General features: G+C 34.2%; 2 protein-coding genes across 2 annotated transcripts; both read right to left on the bottom strand.

Moving 5' to 3' along the window:
• Positions 1 to 219: 219 nt before the first annotated feature.
• Positions 220 to 3913, bottom strand: LOC114317548 (putative inactive disease susceptibility protein LOV1). Its single transcript, XM_028264293.2, has 2 exons — positions 807 to 3913; positions 220 to 663 (listed from the first exon to the last, which is right to left on the bottom strand). Exons 1-2 carry the CDS (start codon positions 3705 to 3707, stop codon positions 559 to 561), a joined length of 3006 nt encoding a protein of 1001 aa, XP_028120094.2. The 5' UTR covers positions 3708 to 3913; the 3' UTR covers positions 220 to 558.
• A 2454-nt stretch (positions 3914 to 6367) lies between these two features.
• LOC114284322 (disease resistance protein RPP13) lies at positions 6368 to 8992 on the bottom strand. The gene has a single exon (XM_028227224.2). The coding sequence runs from the start codon at positions 8990 to 8992 to the stop codon at positions 6368 to 6370; it is 2625 nt and encodes an 874-aa protein (XP_028083025.2).
• Positions 8993 to 22539: the final 13547 nt, after the last annotated feature.

The following is a 22539-nucleotide window of genomic DNA, read 5'->3' as shown; positions in this document are numbered from 1 at the left end:
TAAGCTTCTGTAACTTCCTCTCTCAATTCATTGCATAGTATATATACACTCTAACAACCACCACACACCAATAACAATAACTCAATTATGGAAAATTATTAGATAATCCGGAAGAACCATGTGGCATTGTCTACATGATGCTTCAACCCAAGAGAAATTACAACACATGCTAAAAGGGTTATCCAACACATACTAAATGTGCCATTATTCTGAACGCAATTTAATGACAACCAATTATGTTTCATTCCCTTTGACAGTCTTAATTAAGTTTAATTTAAGACATTTTAACATAAAGGAAGAAGTACAAAGTCAAAAGACAGGAAAGCATAGACAAGCAGCTCTCAGCTCACCCACAATTGATACATCCATATATATATATATATATATATATTCTAGAGCTGATGGTGAGAATGAAAGCAGAAACATAAACAAGAAACAAAACAGAGAAAAACTAAGGCACGACAAAAAGCAAAGACACTGGAAAAAGAAGATGGCAAGGCTAACTCCTCCCCAAGCTAATTCCAATTGAAACCGGGGCAGATGAAGGTCTTCAGTTAATTAGTAAGCCTGTGAACTTGTTTCGGAATGCCCAGCCTGCCCATTCATGAGTAGCGCATTCCCATTCATGTGACAAACATTATCTTCTTCTTCTTCCTCCTCCCACTGCAACCAAAACAAATCAATTTTAGAGAGCTCAGGTACTAGTACACATGAGAATGCATTCACAATTTAAAAATAGTCATTTAACAAGCTGCATTTTAACAATCAACAAACAAACAGAAGACAAAGCAGAAAATGTAACTCACAGGCAAAGGAGTGAAAGGCAAATTATTTTCGGTAAGGGTGGTATGATCCGATTTTTGCTCTTGAACCTCAGTTACAAATCTTTTCGGCATGTTTGTCAAGATTACTTCTTCGAGGGTGCTCAGTTGCAGCAGAGTTGGAGGCAAGGTCCTGAGGTTATCACAGCATCTGATATTTAATTCTTTGAGGTTCTGCATTGCCCCTTCCTTTACATCCCATTCCTTCAAGCTCTTCAGCATCCACAGTTTCAAGACTCTAAGCTTACTGAATCCTCTGAGAGGGCAAACAATTTTTTCACCTAGGAACGAATTGGCTAAAAGCCTGAGAACAGTTAGATTCTGCAGCTGCCCCAAAGTTGGCATTGGATCTTCAGTCAGTTGTGAGACTGACAATGTGAGAACTTTGAGTCCCGGAGGGAATTCATGTTTAGCTGGCAGCTTCTGTAAATTACCCAGCAAATTCAGGTGGGAAAGCTTCCCTAGGGCCGACAATGGCTTCAAATCAAGTTTGGAAGGACGCCCCCTTTCGTCCTTGGATCGCAACCTCAGAGATTGAAGATTTGTCAAGTTTGAAATCCATTCAGTCAAGTCTAAGCTGGACTTCAAATTAAACGAAATGCCTAATTCTCTTAGATCATGTAGCTTGCTCAAGCCATTCTTAACCGAACTCTTGTCATCTACAAACAATCCCCATAAAGTCAGGAGCCCTGGCAGAGGACTGTGTTGTTGCTCAGGCATGTCAAGACGGATCTCATTGAGATTGAGATGTCGCAGATGTTCCAATTTCCAAATGGAATTGGGCAGGCTATTGATATATGTGCGCTTGAGATCCAGCGTCTCGAGGTAGGGAAGGTCACCAACAGAAGGAGGGAGGTTGTCCAAGAAAGTCCATCTCAACCCCAAGTACCTCAAATGAAAGAGATCCCCGAGCTTATCCGGTAAACTTGGTTTATACACGCCTTCCAAGTCAAGCACCCTGAGTAAGCCATACCCTCGGTTACCAGTGATTTTGCTGACAAAATTGGCAACTTGAATTGCAGGGATGTCTTTCCTTTGAATGTTAAATGATATGTAAGACCTCAAATATTGAAGTTCAGAGTCATTGAAAGCACAATTCTTGAGATTCAGGTACTCGACAATCCTGCGAAGTCCAAATCGGCCTCCTGTTTCTTCCATGTTGCAATCAGAGTTGCTGCGGTGGACATGGAAAAGGCTGATATCTTCAGCTTTAGGGAGCAAGTAATCATGCAGGGCACTCGGTAAATGACACCTTCTCGGGCTCCCATCGGACCTGAATTTCGATATCTGAATCAAGTTCCGGTTAACCAAATCATCAAAGTATTCCCCTGCCACATCCTGCTCCGTGGTCATTAATGGGGTTGGGGATCGCTTCACAAATCCCTCAGCAAGCCACAACCGAACCAACCTCCTAACCGGGATGTCGAATTCTTTAGGAAAAAGCACCAGATAGAGAAGGCAAAGCTTGGAGTGAACAGGTAGGTCATTGTAGCACAATGACAAGATGTCAAAACCATGCCCATCGATATGGTCCAACACTCTTGACCATTCATCATAGGATATTTTTTTGGTGGATAACAAACCACCAAGCAGGACGATCTTCAATGGCAGACGTTCACATATTTCCAGAATCCTTCGTTGTAATTCCAAAATATCTGAGTCTGACTCTGTTGTAGGTATTTCAGAGAGCCGTGCCTTCTTCAGGAACATTTTCCAGCTTTCCTCACGACTTAGCCTCTCCATGCAATGCGGCGGGTTATCTGAACCCCCCGCGGACAAAGCTACTCGTTCGTCACAAGTAATGAGGATGATCTTGGTACCATTTCCTGTGTTTGGATTTGGAAACGCATCTTTGAGTTTCTCCCAAGCATCACAAGTCCGGACACCGTCCATGACAACAAAAAACTTCTTCTCCGCCAGCTTATTTGCCAGAACTTGCTGGGGATTCAGAACCACACCTTGGTCTTGCTTCTTGGAACTATCTACCTGTTTTAACAAGCTTAACAACACATCTCTTTCTGTATAATCCTTGGATACAGAGACCCAAGCTCGGCCTCCTTTGAAATAGCTCTTGATTTCCTTGCTCTTGTAAATCGCTTGAGCAAGCGTAGTCTTGCCCGAACCCACTTCTCCAACAATCGAGAGTATGTTGTTGTTGTTGGTATCAGAGGTTAGTCTTTTCACCAACGCATCTACACGCTCTGGGAATCCAACAATTCCCAAATCTTCTTCTTCTTCTTCTTGATTAGAAAAACTAGAAGTAAGTGTAGGCCGCCTCAGATGCTCTCCAAAGCTCGACCCAAGACTCGAAGTTTTCACAGGCTTGGCCTCGCAAATCTCATCCTCTTCTTCTTCTTGTTCTTCTTCTCCTTCTTCTTCTTCTTCTTCATGATGATGAAAACTGTTTCCTTGAAAGCTAGAATCAGAAAAATGGTATTTGAAACTGGCATCGCGAACCATACCGGGCTTCCTTTTGTTGAGCTCGTCGATTTCAGTCTCGATACTAGCCATCTTCCAGCGAAGCTTTTTGCTAGCCTTGAGATTGTTGAAGAAGAAAAACAGACAAGCATAATTGTTGAAGACATCCCCAATTGAACTCGAATTGCACATCCTCGTCTTCCACCTATGAGATGCTATGCGAAGGGCAAAGGTTTCGATGTTGTCCTCGACACAATAGAGAATGCGAAGATAATCATCGGCCCACTTCTTCGCCGATTTGTCGGGACCTTCGTTTTCTTCGGCGTCGATCAAGAAGCCTCGCATTCGCCGGAGCTTGATTCGGATCTCCTCTACCTTGTCGATCACTTTGTCAAATACTACTGGTTCTTCGATCAGCATGTCAGTGAGTTTTTGAATGACCACCGAAACTACCGCATCGACCGCCATTGGAGAAACTTAGATTGCTCAGGGAAGCAAAACCACTCCTCACCTACTCTTCTCTCTGTAACGAAGATGCATTAGAGAAAGTTACAATGAAGTTTCATGGGGGTTGTCTCGAAGATCACAGATTTTTCATTCGGTCTGGTCTGGTCGGGTCGGAACTAAGATTTGGAATGGAGCCCCACACGTCACAATGGCCAACGTGTTCGATCATCTGCACCTTTGCAAGTCATCTGATTAAACACTAATAAATCAATTTTAAATTTTTAAATTTTTTCAATTTAAATTCTATTTCTTATTTAAATTACTTGCCTATTTTTATTAAATAAATTAATAAATATATATATATATTAATCATTAAATTCATTTAAAAAAATTATTGTAAATATTTTATCTATACTTACGTCGAGTTTAATAGTTAAAATACTTAAAATAAATAGACATTTTACATAACGAAAATAAATAAATCATTTGAATTTAAAAAAAAATTAAATTTACATTGACAAATAAAATTTTATTTGAATTTAAAAAAAAAATTAAATTTAAATTGACAAATAAAATTTTATAATTTATTTTGTTACCGGGTCAAATTCTAAATTTCTTTTTTTTTAATAATAATTTTTCCAATATATTAATATATTTCTTCGTTTTTGTGCGTTTTTGGTTCAGCCCACCATCTACGACTTTTTCGTTTGCGTCTTTTCCTATCTTCTCAATAACTACACTAAATTTAATTAAGGCTAAGGCCTCGTTTGAGTACCGGCTGTTTTAGTTAAAAAAGTAAAAAATAAATTAAAAATTGTTATATTATTTTTTTATATTTTTATATATTTTTTTGTAAAAAATTAAGAAGTTATTAAAATAGTCTGTTCTCAAACGAGGCCTAAATTACATAAACAGTTCCTATAGTTTGAGACTCGTACTACTTTAGTTCTTGATTTTTTAATTTAGACACATTTGATCTGAATTTTAAATTTTATTCTAAATAAGAATAATTAAAAATATTATTATTTAATTTTAAGGGTAAAATCATCAATTTAATAAAATACAAACTAATTTGACAAAAATAAATGTCAAAAAATTATTTTTAATTTTTTTGAATTTTTTTTTATCCACCAATGATAAAATTATGTTAAATTGATAAAAATTAATAAAAATTACATGATTAATTTTTTAAAATTAATTTTACATGATCATTATCCAAACACATAATAAAAATTAATTTAGTAAAAAAATAAATAAATATCTAAAAGATTTATTAATTTTACATAATTTTATTTTTAGTCGGTAGAAATAATTTTAAAAATTCAAAAATATTTGTTTGACATTTGTTTTTGTCAAATTAGTTTATACTTTATCAAATTGACGATTTTATCCTTAAAAAAATCTAATGATATCTTCAATTATCCTTATTTAAAACAAGATTCAAAATTCAGGATCAAATGTACCACAATTAAAAAGTCAGAGACTAAAATGACATATATCCCAAACTATAGAAACTATTAGTGTAATTCACCCTTCAATTAATACTATATTAATCGAATTTCTATATCAAACCATAATATTATTTGATGGGATGCTTTATTTAACATCAATCTATATTGCATGGCTCATTATATTTCATGGTCATGGACCGTGTATAGTTTAGATCTGGAATAGTTTTGTCCAGTTCTGTTTATTAGGTTCAGTTTTGAGTCTCTTTTTAATAATTCGAACCGTTTATATTTTAAGGTCTATTAAGTATATTATTTTAGTAAAAAATCACATCAATTGGATAACGGATACTATATATTCGGATTACTTTTGTCTACAAAAAAAATAGATGGTCAAAAAATTAACAGTTTATAAAAAAGTGATCCGAATAGTATACAGTCTCTGTTATCCGATCAACGTAATTTTTTACAAGAATAATATACCCAACAAATCCTAAAATGTAAACGGTTTGAATTATCGAAAATGAGCAAAAAAATGAACCCAATGAGCCGGATTAGACCGTCCAATTCAGATGATAGACTAGAGGCAAGCCACTGCCATATTTCATTTCTTCACATCCATGCATCCTCTTTTCTAAGTCTTAATTATATGAATTCATTTTAATAATTCAAACCGGCTACTTGATAAGTTTTACAGTAAAAATTATTTATATAAAAAAAAATTAAGAATAGTTATTTAATTGTTGTAATTTAGGCTTGGAAGGAACGTGGAACATGGAGGAGCCATTGCATTCTGATCCCAAGGCAAGCACCATACCATCTCTGTAATCAATAAAGCAAAAGAAATTCAAGAAAGAGGGGTCACTGTCACTGTCGCAGAGTAAAGAACTGAATATTGATCACCAAATTTTCATGATGTGCTACGCTTTTTAACTGATGTGCTCTGCCCCATCCTAATTCAATCATTATAGTATGCAATGATTCTCACTTTTTCATATCTACGACACTATCAAAGTGTAATTTTTCATGAATTCTTCATCTGTGACAGAGACAGAGATGTTTGCTTAAGCAAAACTGAAACAACAACGAACTTGAGAGCAAAAGTGATTCTCCAAACCTATAACCAGGCATGTTCTTTGTGCTTGTATAAGTCACTTGTTCAATACAACAACAACCCAGAGTCTTAATTATCAATAAAATCAAAATAACTAAAAAGAAACACAAAGTAACAAACTATGCCTTTACAAGAGCATCATCAATTCGAAGGGTAAACTCAGTTGGGTTTTTTATTTGTTGAAGAAGGTTCTCTCTCAATCTTTCTGCGGGCTTAAATATTTCAACTTCACGCAGAGTGGCCATGCTCGAATGGAACTGTGGCACCGTCACCAATTTTGCACAATCTCTAATGACCAAACGCCGAATGCTTCGCATCGCTCCTGTCCTCACATTCCAAGCTTCTGTCTCTACCCCCACCAAGCACAGAACTTGTAGCTGAAGAAAACAACCGACATTGCAATTGATCTCCGGCCCTAAAACAGAACAATTTAACAGTTTCAGAATCCTAAGGTTCGGAAGCTTCTCCAGCGTTTGGATACAGTCAGGGGCCGAGAGATACGTCTCTTTCAAGGTTATCTTGGAGAGGGTCAGTGGGAATGCATTCGAGTCTGGAAATTCACAAGGGTTCACAATCTTGAGCGACTGAAGATGATATAAATGGTCGAGACTTTCTAGAAAATTCGATGTAGCATTCTTGTTAAAGCTGCATATACTTAGTTTTGTGACATTTGGGAACTTGGCCTTCACCATTAGACGCTTCAAGACTGCATCAGGGCGGACACCAGAGAGAGTTTGGAGGTTCCAAAGGGCTTTGTCATTATCCGGGTCAGGTAAACTAGCGGAGGACCCGAAATACACGTGCCTCAAGTCTTTCATCTTCCAAATTTCATTGGGAACGATATGAGGCAAAGAAGAGTCTCTCAAATCAAGGGTTTGTAGTTTGAAGAGGTTGCATATGGAGCTCGGAATTTGCGTTAGGTTCGGAGCGTTAACTCTCAAGTATTGCAGGTAAAGTAGCTTCTTCACACCCCTGGGAATCCTGTCCACTTTAATGGATCCCAAGTTCAACACCCTTAGCAAGGCCAAACTGTTGTAAAGTAATCTCCAGAGTCTGATAGAGTTAATGTGACCGAGGGAGCCTGGTGCGTAGCACTGCAGAGAGCACAGTTGCTGATAATTGTTGCGGCTCTCTGACAATGCTTCCATTAGGGAGAAACCGTTGTGGTCGTGGTGGAGGGCAAGCCTTAGTGGTTCCGACCCTGCACGGTTACTGTGGTCTGCATTCACATTTACAAGGAAAAGCTTCTGATCCTCGGCAACTGATATGCAGAGCTCGCGCAAAAGTTTGAGGATACGACAAGTTTTAACTCCACCATCGGTCCTCCTAGCAACCACTTGAATCAAACTTTGGCCGATGAGCTCGTTTAAGTATTCCTCTCCCGCATCCTCCATCCTCTGGGTTCCCTTCACTACTTGCACAAACCCTTCTGCGATCCACAACTGAATCAATTGCCTTACTGGAATCTCGTAATCTTCGGGGAACATGCCGAAATAGAGAAGACATGTTTTGAGGTGCTGTGGTAAATTGTGGTAACTGAGAGCAATGTCCCTGCCTCTCTTACCCTGAATCAACAGATGTTTACTGGTGTTATCGGCCAACATTGACCACATCTCGACCGTCTTCTCCTGCCTCGCCAAGATTCCCCCCAACAGGACAATTGCAAGAGGTAATCCATCGCATTTCTTGGCCATTTGTTTTCCAATCTCCACTAAATCTTGAGGGCAGAGATTTCCTATGAGCGCCTTCCTGCGTAAGAGCTCCCAGCTATCTTCACTGTCGAGTAAACCCAGTCTGTGGGGTGGCCTCGGGCTGGCATGCGACGCGACCTCTTCCAACCGACTAGTGAGTAATATTCTGCTTCCATTCAAGTCATCTGGGAAGGCCGGTTTCACCTCGTCCCATACTTGTTTATGCCACACGTTATCCATGATTATCAGATATCTCCTTCCCCTCAGGCGCCCAGAAACCACCTCCTTCAATTCTTCTTCGCTTGCATCCTCTTCGTACGCTTCTTGATCGTGGTTGAAACTAGTACCAATAACAACATACTTCAAAATACATCGCAACAAGTCGGCGGTTTTGTATTCTTGAGGCACAGGAACCCACGCCCGATAAGCAAAATGAGCTCTAATCAATCCATGGTTGTAAATCTTCTTGGCCAGAGTAGTTTTTCCCAGACCTTCCATCCCTACAATTGAAACAACATTCTGTCGTAAATCCCCATCTTTCATCAACCGATTCACCAATGCCTCTGCCTCACCGTCAAAGCCGACAACATGATCAGGTTCCTCGACGGTCATACCAAAGCCCCCACTGTGTGAGCTGCCTGATCCTCCACCATCTCTTTCTTTGCCTTTGGCATCACGAATTTTTTTGAGTCGTTCGTTCATGCTGACCATCCTTGCCGTGGCATCACAAAGCTTACGTTTGTCGCCGAAACAGTGGAAAAGCTTTCCCACTTTCCTCCATCTCCTCCTTGGCCGAACGCTGTTAAAGATAAGTTCATTGATTAATTTGATTGTGTCCTCTGCAGCATAAGTTACGTCCCTGATTTGATTCTCTAACACCGCAACTTCCTGCTGGTTCAGATGAACTTCAGAGTAATTGAGGAAACTACTCACTTTCTTGAGCTCAGCCTGAAAGGACCTTACTTGGTCCTTCACTTCAAGTGGCAAATCTGCTTCTTTTTCTAGTTGCCGGACCAATTTCTCTATGGCTGAAGAAGTAACCCTCTCAGCCATTTCTTCTCTTTTGCAGCAAACTCTTTTAATTTCAAGAGAGACTTCTCAGCACTGGTTTTTAAAGAGAGACTTCGTTGTCTTGGCTGGAAGAAAAAGGCAAATAGAAACAGTCAAGAAGTGGGGGAGGTAAAAATGAGACTTTTAATGGTAATGAATACTTCCTAGAAACTACTGGTTGTGCAATTGTCATACAAGTTCATCAGTTTGCTACAAAGACTTTTATCATAAAATGCTTTTGTCAGTAGTAGAAGACAACTCTTCCTAATTATTGCTGCAAAAGATCACTGTCTCCCACCCAGTACAGCCAACCAATAGACAAAATAGACCCGGTCCCATATCACGAGTCGCGATGATCAAAGTTGAACGAAGTGGCTTTTTCTTTTAACAAACAACCATCACTAATAGCACTAATGCATTAAAAAAGTAAAAAAAAAAAAAAAAAAACACAACTCCAAGACCAAAACATCACATCATTAATGACGGGACCCAAGCATTTTTCTTTAACAAAATAGTATTAAAGACAGTTTGGGAATCTCTAGTATGTGTTCGTGTTGATGGTAAGTGGACCACTTCAAACCAGGGTCTGACTACTGTACATGAAAATGGTTTCTGTGTACCATACTTTAAAGAGTGATGGTCTAATCCAACATGTATGGGTCACCGGGAGTCACCGGTAAAACCGGTGATGTGATGTGACTTTTTTTTTTGTTTTTTTTACTAACAGAGTGGATACAATGTTTCATAGTAAATTACACAAATAAATAAAAAAAAAAGACTAATCTTTTTTAAATTTTAAAAATTTTATTAAATTTGACATAATTATATTAAAGTTTAATTTAAATGAAAGTTAGTTAATTTTTTAATAATAATTTATTAATTGTATGAATAAAAAATTAATGTTAATTATTTAATATTGAAATATATACAATATATTCGTATTTATTCTTGTATTTACACGAAAATTATATAATATACATTTTATTTTTGAATGTATATCATATGTCTAGTTATAACCTTTGTGGTCTTTGATTATAATTTGTTGTGTTAATTATGCCTTAATTATAACCTCTTGTAATTTTAATTTTGATTATGATTGAAGAGCTTTTTAGTTATATGACTTAAATGATATTTGGTTATTATGATTCATTATGATATTGATTATGATTTATTATGATTATTATTTTAATTATGATCGAAAAAGTCTTTGATTATATCTGAAGTGATATTTGGTTATGACCCATTACATTTTATTTTAATTATAATTTAAAGTAGTTTAATTATGACATTTGTGTCATCACTTGAATATGGTACATGCTCCAAAAAAGACATGTATTGTAAAATGACCTTGTATTTACATATTATTTGCATTAATTATGATTTTTTAAATTTTATTAAACGAGAAATCAGTGTAATTATATCAAACTTATGAGATTAATTGTATTTAGTAGTAAATTCACTTGCAACAAATGGTAAGTATAGTCATGTTAAGTAATAAACTTCTTTATTAAGGGTGAGCATGATTCAATTTAGTTTGTTTAATAAATCAATGACCAAAAGTTTACCTATAGATTTAGGAAATTTAGAATCAAACTATAAAAATACTTGTTAAAAAAAATTATAAAAATCTTAAAACCAAATCAAACTAAATGAGTAATTTTACAATATAATCGCAAAATATTACTTATAAAGTTACTCAAACATTAAGTAATGTGCTATCATTTTTATTTTTTTTTAATATCCGAATGTTCGGGCCAGCTTACATGTACATCTACTAATCTTAGGGCTCTAAAGTTAACAGTTGGGCAAACCTTTAGCGGTTCCAAAGTTAGGAATGGCCTTCGTGGAGTTCAAACTTACGACCTCTTTGGTGGTAAGTTTTTTGATTGTCTTCTCCACCCACTAAACCAAACCCCCTTGGGGTTGTAATATGCTATCATTTTATAAATAAAAGTACTTTACATGATTGTTTAAGCATAATTCTACTATTATTCAATTAAACATAGCTTACTACTTAATAAGAGTCCACTTACTACTCCATCAAATTATTAAATAAAATTTTTGGATATGTTAGGCATTTTTAAAATATCTGAATTTATAAAAATTACTAAACAGTTTTCATGTATCCTATTCAATGAGACTTCACTTACTACTTAATCAGATTTGACTTACTATTCAATTAAATCCTAATTACTAATCAACGAGACTCCACAAACTACTCAATTAAACTTGACTTACTACTTAATGAGACTCCACTTACTGTTCAATTAGACTTGACTTATTACTCAATTAAACTCCACTTACCACTCAATGAGCTTCTACTCACTAATTCACTAGACTTCACTTTCTACTCAATGAATTTCTACTTATTACTTCATTAGACTTCATTTACTATTCAATTAAACCGTACTTACTATTAATGTGCTTTTGCTTGTTATTTCATTAGACTTTACTTATTACTTAATTAAATTTCACTTACTACTCAATAATCTTCCACTTATTACTTCACTACACTTCACTTACTACTTAATGAGTTTTCACTTACTACTTTATTAGACTTTACTTACTACTCAATTAAATTTTATTTTTTGGCTACTCCATAAAATTTGATTTATTATTCAATTAAATTCCACTTACTATTCCATCAAATTTTACTTACTATTCAATCAAACACCAATTGATATTTAATGAGATTTCATTTACTACTCAATGACACTCTAGTTATTACTCTATCACACTTGACTTACTATTCAATCAAACACCTCTTACTACTCAACGAGACTTAACTTACTACTCAATCAAACACTGCCTACTATCCTATGAGACTCTACTTACTACTAATTTAAATCACACATACTATCTAATGAGATTCTACTTACTATTTTATTAGACTTTACTTACTATTCAATTAAACATTACTTACTAGTCAATGAGACTTAGCTTAATATTCGTTGATAATCCATCTACTATTCCATCAGACGTGATTTACAACTCAATCAAACAAAACTACTACTCAATAAGATTTCATTACTATTGAGTGGTAAATAGAATTAAAACAAATTGTAAGTAAAGTCACAATGAATGGTCAGTAATAAATACAAATTTGAGTTTTAAAATAGTAAACAAAATATATAAGTTTATTAGACTGGACTTAGTACTCAATAAGACATCACTTCATTTGACTTCATTTTCTACTTAATTAAATCTTACTTGTTACTTAATGATTCGACTTGACTTATTACTACATTATACATCACTTACTATTTAATGAAACTCTATTTACTACTTCATTAAACTTTACTTTACTACTAAATTACACTCTACTTACTAGTTAACGAGACTCTACTTACTACTCATTGATACTCTACTTACTACTCCATCAAACTTACTTACAACTGAGTAGGGATGGCAATCCCCAACCCCGATTATAATGGGTTTTCCCAAAAAATTACCCACTATAGGCCCGAGGATGGTATTGAAAATTGAATCCCCGATGATTTTCGGGCTGGAAACGGGGATAGGTCCCTCAGCTCTGGCTCCAGGCCCGTCCTGAATAAACCCCGAACATCCCCGTATATGTAATATATTTCTAAATCATAGATGTCTTGGTCATCATGTTCAGTGCCTCTATCTTCATCTTCAGCTTCATCAGTCTTCCATTAAAGTGCACACCTTCAACTCTTGGCTTCTTATCATTAATCTCATCTCTTCCATAAGTGGGAGCATATCTAATTGGGTTGCACCAAGCCCAGAAATCACAACCCCCCAAACCCGCCTTTTCACAAACATAGTATAACCTACCTTTTGAAGGCTTCTCCGACTCCACGATTCTAATGGTTGCTTTTTTCCCACAACGACATTTCTTGCTCAAGAACCTCATCATTTGTCCTTCTCCACCGCCAATGCTTGAAGATGACATTTTTGCTGGGTAGACTGACCTGCAACTCAACATACAAAGCAAGGAGGCAGTATAAAAACAATCTTCTTGGGCAAGTTTTTATTTGTAACTCTAGGGGCATTTTGGTCTTTTAATTGTGAGGGAACATCTTCACTTCATGCCCAACTACACCACACTCGCGTGTACTGTACAGCCTATTACAATAGATGGAAAGCCTAACTGTGCACATTACTCCATCAACCATAGGGGGGTTATGTGGTGATATTTGAATGTCAAAGCGGTAATCCGTACATGGCCAAAACCATATGGCCAAAACCATAGGGGGTAAAGTAAAGTTTTCCCTTTGATTTAAAAGTTTAGGATTTTGAATGATTTGTTTGTGTTAGGAATTGATTTTGTTGTGTTTTTAATTTTATAAGTTTTAATTCATTAATTATTAATGTTTGAGCATTTTAGAAATGGGGAGGAAAAAATAAATATTTACAAAATGGGTAGGAAAAAAAAAAAAAAAGCTCTAAAATAAACTTTTAAAGAAAAAAGTCCAATTCGCAAACCGCCCGCAACTACCCGCACATCCGTGAACTCTATGTGCACAAACCGCAACCCCCACTGCGAGTGGTTGCGGGTTGTATTTTTTCCAATCCGCATACATGCGGACGGGTCCAAACCAATTCGCAAACCGCTCAAAACCGAACTGCGACCACCCCTATTATATAGGCTAACTTGCCACTCATTACATGATTATCATCAAAACACATAATAAAAAGGGAAATGTCATCCCGCACTAACTTAGCCTGTGTGGTTTGATAAGGTGAGTAAGTTGGGTTGGACTGGTTTGGTGATAAAATTTACTAACCAGTTAGGTTGTGTGGAGGTGTGCCAAAAAACTAGGCATCCCGCACTAACTCAGCCTGTGTGGTTTGATAAGGTGAGTGAGTTGGGTTGGACTGGTTGGATGATAAAATTGACTAATCAGTTAGGCTGCTAGTTAAAATTTGTTAATTCCATATAATTTTGCACGAGTCCCTCCTATATTTTTATTTCAATTAGCAGGAACTCGTACAAAATTATATGAAATTAACAAATTTTAACCAATAGCCTAACTGATCAGTCAATTTTATTACCCAACCAATCTAGCTCAGGCTAAATTGGTGCGTGATGTCTAATTTTTTGGCACACCCCTACACATAACCACTCATCCAAAAAAAAAAAAAAAAAAAAACCAACACCAACAAATAGAGAAGAAAAAAAAAAAAAAAAAAGAGAAGAGAGAGGAATTGTCGAGGCCCTTAGCATCGCCGTAATAAAAATTAATTTGGTAAAATAAATAAATGCATAAAAGATTATCAATTTTACATAATTTTATCTCTGGGGGTAGAAATAGTTTTTAAAAATTCAAAAATATTTTTTTTCACGTTTATTTTTGTCAAATTAGTTTATATTTTATCAAATTGACGACTTTGCCTTGAAATTGAACAATGATATCTTCAATTGTCTTTATTTGGAACAAGATTCAAAATTTATGATCAAATGTGTCACAATTGAAAAGTCAGGAATCAAAGTGACATGAGTTCCAAATTATAGGGATTGTTAGTGTAATTCACCCACTCTTTTATATTACCAATTTACTAGCATATTACCCGTACTATGAACAAATATAATAAATAATCAGACATTAATTTTTAAATTAAGATAATAATATAAAATTTATTTAAAATATGTAGTAAAAATGATTTATAATCAATTAAATTTTATTCATTTCTATTAGAGTCACACATAAGAGAAGGTTTTTATTCTTATGTCATTAATTGTGATATAATTTCTTAATAAAAAATTACATGCCATAATTTAATTGGTAAAAATTAAAGAAAAAGTTGCAAAAATTATATTTACGATAAAATATAAATATATTTCTTTTTATAAATTTCGTAATTTTAATTTAACATATGATAGTAATAAATTACATTTGTTACTATACTAATTTTTTCTTATTTTGCAAAGCCTAAAAATTTGTCTACTCAAAATTGTAAATTATCTTATATCATAACTCTTTGTTAAAAATAGATTAGGATTGACTTTGTGGTATTCGACTAAACATTAAAAGTGAGTTAGAAGCTAATCAAACTCAATATTTATGCTAACGTGACATTCACCTAATCATTAAAAATTATCTTTATCGGTCGTGACCGGTATGAGCTAGTTTGGGAGTTCTAATATTAAATTTAAATTAAAAGTTGAGCCTAGAAAATATATTTCAAGTTGATTTTTTTTTTTTCAACAATTCTTGGTTTGAGCCTATAATACATTATATTTTAACAACTCAATATCATAAAAAAATAAATAAATATAAATTAATATAAATAAAAATAAAATCTTAATGTTTACGATGTTTTTTATCAATCGATAAAAAATATTTATAAGTATTAAGAGAATTACATTTAAACAAATTTTAACATAAAAGTTTTACTTTAAAACTTTAACGCTCTGTTTGGTTGGGGGATTTGGAAAGAGATTTGAAAAAAGAAAGAACAGAAGTTGATGAAATGTGAATAAAAAATATTTACATTTCACTTAATTTCACACACATTCTCTTTTTTCTTTTCCAAATATTTTCCCAAATCCTTCAACCAAACATACCATAAAATCGGAATTGAGGATGCTGCTGCGCGGGCTGCATAGCAGCAACTGCTGTACAGCAAAGTGGGCCCATTTTGGGGCCCATTTCAATAATCCGAATCGTTCATATTTTAGAATATATCTAGTAAAACATGCTTGTAAAAAATCAAGTTAATCGAATATCGTTTACTCATTCATCCACTCACATTTGTATTCATTTTAATACTTTAAATCACAATTATTTTTTATTTTTATAGATACAAACGTGAGTGGATAAATGGGTAAACGATATTCAATTAACTTGATGTTTTACAAACATGTTCTACTTGATGTATTCTAAACTATAAACAGCTCAAATTATCAAAATGGGTCCCTTAATGGGCCCATTTTGCTACACTGCAGTTGCTACTGCGCAACCCGGGAAGCAACATCCGCAATTCCCATAAAACCTACACATTTCTTTGACTCTATCTCTAATATTTGAGATAGAAATTAAAATAAATTTCAATCATTATTATATGAAGAGACATGTGTGATAAGAGTTTTGTAGTACACAACTTTAAAAAGCAATATTAATTCAAAATTTTCAAAAAATATATATATAAAAAAATTTGAAAAAGTAATGTACCCAAGTTTATGTTATGTTTGATTTATAGATTTAAGTAGGAATTTAAAATGATAAAAAAAAGAAGAAGAAGAAGAAGAGAGGGATATCCAAAACCATGAACCAAACACATCATCAATATTTGAAAAGAGTTTTGAATCATTTATTATATTGATATACACTATCTAAAAAAAAAAAAAAAGTATGAAATCCTACTTTTTTTTTAGATAGTGAATATAAAATCCTATCTTAGGCAATTGAAGCATAGCTTGGTGCTTGAAGGAAACAAAATTATACGTCTAAGAATATATTAAAAAAAAAGGGAACAAAATTATAGGAATCGCGAGTTAATGATCTTATAAAAATCTTTTGGTGAGATAAGTTAATTGGTTATGAAATTTTTTAAGATAGAACAATCAATAATTTTTTTAATTTTTTTATTTAATTACTAAAATTTGAAATTTTCAAATGAAACTTTGGTAGTTTCATTGCCTTTATTAATGAAATGTCTCTGTACTATAATATAGATAGTATATAGATTGGAATGCCGATGCATATAAAATATTAAACATCAAGAGAAAAAATCTATGAAAGATGTCAATTGATTCCTATATTTTAGTGGTAAAAAAATTTAAATTTTAAAATTGATTAAAAATTTAAAATTTAATTTTTTTTTTCAAAATACAAAATTTAAAATTTAAATTTTTAAATAGAGTAATTTTTTTTTCAAAATTCAAAATTTTAAATTTTAAATGGAATGATTAACTTTCCTTTTGAAATGTGTAAATCGAGGCATAATAAGAATTCTTTTTTTAAAAAAAAAATGATTCAATAAAAGTTAGGTAATAGAAGATTTTTTAATTATTTAAAAAATAAGAAATCTAAAAAATTAATATGAGGGTTTTGAGTTACAAGACTCTTTTCATTAAAAATTTCATTTTCCTTAATATATATATAGATATGGTACGATATCATTTACTTGCATTAATTTCTTAATAATTAGTTCTAAACAAAGAAACCAAATATAAGTCTCCATGCAGCCGGTAATACAAAATAATGGTAATAAGTGGTATTATATACTGTAACATTTCTCAACAAACAGCCACAAAGCAACAAAACATTACAGAAAACTTTCAGCAGTAATTTTACCGAAGCCTAGAATTTTCACTCATTAAAAAGCTTGAAATACTAGTTTTATTTTTTATTTTTTTAAAATTTCTTAATAAGTTCATATCATAGAGATTGTATAACTATTTCAAGTTTTGTTAATCAATACGCTTAGGGCATGTTTGATTGTGTGGATTAGAATATGAGATTGGGATTATTAATCCGTGGGCCTAATTATCTTATGTTTGTTTCAACATTTTGGTTTAGGATTATTAATCCAATGGATAATTAATCCAATAAATTTGTAGGATTATTAATAATGGGATAGGAGTGGGATTATTAATATAATGGATATTAATCCAATTGGATAGTGAATATCACACTAATTTAATAGGATTATTAATACTTCACTATTAGTTTTGTGAATCAAACATGACCTTAAAATACTAGCTATCAAATCCTTGAAATTATTAGTTTGGAGATTCTTTTGGTGAAAATTCATCATTTCCCACAAGTTGTGGGAATACAAACAATAATATTATAAATTCATATTTAACTACTCAGAAATTATACAGAATTATCATCTTATGATTCAAATTTATTTTACACATAAACATCACATTACACAAATTCAATTTCAATCACACAATTTCTTTCGAGATAAATTAAGGATCCATATACATCTGAGTCCATAGACTTATTCATAGATAAAAGTAGATTATTACACTGATCATGCTTTCTAAATATTGGTTTGTAAATTACACATGCACTTTATTTATTGACACTCATTTATCTTTTTCCAAATCACTTTTCTTTCTCATTTCTTGGCCACAAGTCCCTATTCAACTACGGTGGCTCGAGCAATCTTTGAGTCAAGTGAAAGAAACATATATGTCTTTGCTAAAAAATTGCCTCGTAATAACCTTTCTTCCCCATTTCTTGTCACCTTCCCTGTTCAATTTCAGCGACTTGGCAATCTTTGGCCCAAGTGAGAGAAAAGCCTTTGCCTTTACTCGAGTAAATTGCAAAGCAACTTGGGCGAAATTGCAAAGGTGCTCATTCATTTGGATTCAAGACTTGCAAGTCGTGTGATAACATAAAATAATAAGATGATAGAAATAAATGATGATTATAGCTTTTGTCTTTGGAATTAATCAACCATGTCACCATTTCAAGAAGAGTTCCAAAGCTGGCATCGAACCAGCAAATTTGGTGCACAAAGAAAGAATAGTCTCATAATCAATTCGTGATCAATGCAAAATAACTCCAGGGAAAGTTACAAAAAAAAAAAAATAATCTTAGGATTTGATCCTTATAATAAAATAAACTTTAAATTTTTTATTTTATCAATTTAAACACTAATCTTTTAATTTATTTTGAGTCTAAATCATTTGTCTATTTTTGTTAGATAAAATTGACTAAAAAAAAATGATATTTTAGTTATTAAACTCCACAGAAAAAGGTATTTTAATGTACAAGAAAAATTGTGTTCAAAAAAATGTACAAGAAAAATATTTATAAAGTTTAATGTATGATGGGCAAGATTGTGTGGCTTTTGCCATATGAAAAAGTTTATACATAATACACAAAAATCATCTACAGAATTTTAATTGAATTACATTTTTACTTGTTTTTTTTTCTTTTTTTTTTCATGTAACAGTTATATTATGTCATCGATATCGTTGTCCAATAATTTCTTATCATATTATCTTTTATATATATATGGCAAGGTAATTATGCTTAAAACATAAGAGAAACCTTCCACACATATAATTTATTGTGTGTGTCAATTTCCGACCACATTGTCAATCAAGCACTCAGCAGGAGAAAATTGTCAGAATAGATTGCCCGAATGACCTGTCACAAAAAAAAAAGAGATTCCGGCGGTGATTCGTCCACCTAGGGACACTCCAACGATCAAGTCAATTATCTCTCAAAGATAGCAAAAGTGCTTAACTCACTATTCAGAGCATGAAAAGCATACCTTAGACCCATGAGGGTGTCTCTTTTTTATAGCCAACACAAACCTAATCCCAATAGAAGCCTAACTTCAATGAACTTAGGATTACTATTAATCTTGGACTCCTAGTAGGATTGTGATAAACTTTCTAAGAGTCTTATCTTTACCCAAACTGAAGTCATCTCTCATTCTAGAACTTTTGTCCCTTTTCTGCTTATCCCGGATTCCGGTATCTTCGCAGATAACCTCGGCCTAGCCGCGATAATCTTGGCGTCATGACCAGGACACGTCATACCTCGGCTGGCGCTTCGGTGACACCTCGGCCACGTGTTGTTATTCAAAAATTATATCCCCACATTTATTATTTGTTATTGATATGATATTACGGTTACACTATATTTTTACTCAAATGACACATATTGGAATGGTTATTGTCCAAGTAGGAGAGTTTTTAATTGCCCAAAAAAAAAAAACCTACTAGAATACAGTGAAGGACATATATCAAACCCAATTTATGTGCACATATCATATCTTGACTGTAAATGATAAGTATAATTTAAAATTGTTTTTTTTTTTTTTTGAGTGGTACAATACTCAATCCTGATCTGATCTTTGACCCAAAATGTCATGACCTGAACCCGTCTTTATAGGCTAGAATCATAACTGGTCAATAATCATGAGATTACGTACGATCCCAGACTAAAATCAAGTCATATTTAATAATAGGGAGCTAGAAGCGAAAGCAAAATAATAAATTTTGTCCAATGAGCTATGCATATATGGCAAAATAAAAACCCTTTACATATATATAATAACTCACACCCAACAGAACATAAAAGATTATACATGTCTAGGGCCATTTAGAAACTGGCAAGCCAAAAACCAAGATTTATACACATACATGATCTTACATGATCATCAAAAGTAAACAAAAGAAAATCAAAACAAAAGCCTCATACGTGAGACAACCTTGGCTGACTCCAAAATCTCAGTAATCTTTTACAGTCTCACTAAGGCTGGGGCTGGACATCCCGCTACTCACCTACATACATATATATAAACGGAATGAGCAAAAACCTAGTGAATAATACCAGAGTAAAGAGGTTAATGAATGAAATTCGTATATAAATAATCACACTTGTACTTAATACATATAAAACACAATTCTCATTCATAACAAACTTAATCAAATCATAATTGAATGACCTCGGGTCTAATCTATTATACTCAGAATATATTGAAGGGACGAAAAGACCTTGAGTCCAACATATTCATATACAAAACGACCTTCGATCCAATACATTCATATTCAAAACGACCTTCGGTCCAAAACATTCATTCATAATCTGACCTCAAGTCTAATGGATCCATACGCAAATGATCATCTGGTCTGTCAAGACACATGTACAAACGACCCTAGGTCCATCATTTCCAAATTCATATTCATGTAATCATGATCATGTTCACATTCGTATTCACATTTAAAATGACCTATGGTCCAATCAATTCCTTATTCAAAATGACCTTTGGTCCATAGTCATGATCATGTTCACATTCGTATCCATACTCAAAACAACCTTTGGTCCAATCAATTCCTTGTTCAAAATGACCATTGGTCTATTTAACAAACATACAAAACAATTGTAGGTCCAATTCATATATAAGATGACCTTAGGTTTATCTTGTCAAACATTCTAAATGGCCTTAGGCCCGTTCTGTGTCCTTGTCAAATATACCAAACGGCCTTGGGGCCATTTCATATTCTCATCAAACATACCAAACGGCCTTGGGCCCATTTTCTATTCGTACAAAATGACCTTCAGTCTAATGTTATAGTTTCGTGATTAGCAATCACTTTTTCAAGTCTTTTACGAATCAGATAGGTAGAATACTCATTCATAACACAAATTCATGAGTTCGGAAAACTTACCACATAGGTAGTGTTTAGAAAATAACATACATGAAAATATCTTTATTAAGATATTACTCACTGTAGCGATCCAGGGTTTACCCTTGTTGTACAGTGATCCGGACATGTGTCCGTGGATGTTGGTAGTTGTTTATTATCTTGTTTGCATCCTTTTTACTTTGTATATTGAGTTATAGGATGTGTTGGGTAGGTTTGTTATAGGTTGGTTGTATTTGGGAGCCTAGTGCTGCTGCCCAGATTTTTGGACCTTCGCTCGAGCGAGGAGTTGGTCGCTCGATCGAGAGTTGAGTTCGTGTCTGGTGGATCGAGCCAGAGTGGCTTCGCTCGAGCGAGCGATTGCGTCTGGTTCTGGACCTGAGAGTTGCATTTCTTGGCTCGAGCGATTTTTCTTCGCTCGAGCGGTCTGGTTGTTCTTCGCTCGAGCGAGAAGTCTGTCGCTCGAGCGTGCTTCTGGTTGCAGACCTGAGGGTTTGAGTTGTTAGCTCAAGCGAGCATTCTTTCGCTCGAGCGCACTTCTGAGTTTTTGGCTCGAGTGAGAACTTCTTGGCTCGAGCGAGAGTTTTCTGTGTCTGGTCGCTCGAGCGACAAAGTCATCGCTCGAGCGAGCGTGTTTTATATCAGCGGACAGTAGCGTTTTTGAACATCAGTTTTTTCACTTTCTTTTTCTTTCAAACCCTAGATCCGAGACTCTCTCTCTCTAAACTTACACTCTCTCTAAGATTTGATCTCCCTAGAGTGTGAATCTAGCCTAGGGCCTTTGTTAAAAAGATAGAGGGCGTTGAGAGCTTCGACTTAATCTGAAAAAGTTTAGATTTGGAGCACGTTGATCTTCGAGTCTTCATCTCCTTTTTGGCTCAAACTTCGAGGTAGGGATATCCTACTCCTCTCTATGGGTTTTGTCTTTAAATTTTAGTATTTTGAGATGTTGGGGTTGGTTTGGTAATTTGGTGAAAGTTTGGGGCTTTTGTGTTATTTTACAAAAGTTGGGGTTTTATTCATAATAAACCTAGATGCATGTTTGGCATAGAGAAATGGAATAAATGTTGAATCATTGATGAAAATGGGACCTAAGGGTTGAAATGTTAATTATGGAAATGACCTAATTACATTGTTTGATTAATTGGGATAATTAATTGTGAGAAATGAGGAAAAGAAATGTTGATTGAATATCCATTGTGCATTTATTTTCTGTTTAGAAATAACTGCTTTGGGCTATCGGTGGAGGATAGTCGTGATTGTTGTAGACAATGCATGATGATTAGGCAAACGGAGACTAATCAATGGAATGTGTCATGGAATTTGACGGTTGATAGAATACATTAACTGTATGTATTGAGTGATTGTATATAGAACCAATATGTTTGTATACGTTATGTGTAGAGGAGGAGATGGGGGATGTACTCCGCGGTTTAGGGGAAGATGGGGGATGTACCTC

The sequence above is a fragment of the Camellia sinensis genome, chromosome 3 (genome assembly GCF_055761805.1).
Source record: "Camellia sinensis isolate YWXY chromosome 3, ASM5576180v1, whole genome shotgun sequence".
In the NCBI taxonomy this organism is placed as follows: Eukaryota; Viridiplantae; Streptophyta; class Magnoliopsida; order Ericales; family Theaceae; genus Camellia; species Camellia sinensis.
This window is presented reverse-complemented; position numbering and strand designations above follow the sequence as displayed.

Coding starts and splice junctions, on each gene's coding strand:
- LOC114317548 (XM_028264293.2), bottom strand. CDS start 3,707: ATGGCGGTCGATGCGGTAGTTTCGGTGGTCATTCAAAAACTCACTGAC. Junction 664..806: donor TGCCTTTCACTCCTTTGCCT/GTGAGTTACATT, acceptor TTTTGGTTGCAG/TGGGAGGAGGAAGAAGAAGA.
- LOC114284322 (XM_028227224.2), bottom strand. CDS start 8,992: ATGGCTGAGAGGGTTACTTCTTCAGCCATAGAGAAATTGGTCCGGCAA.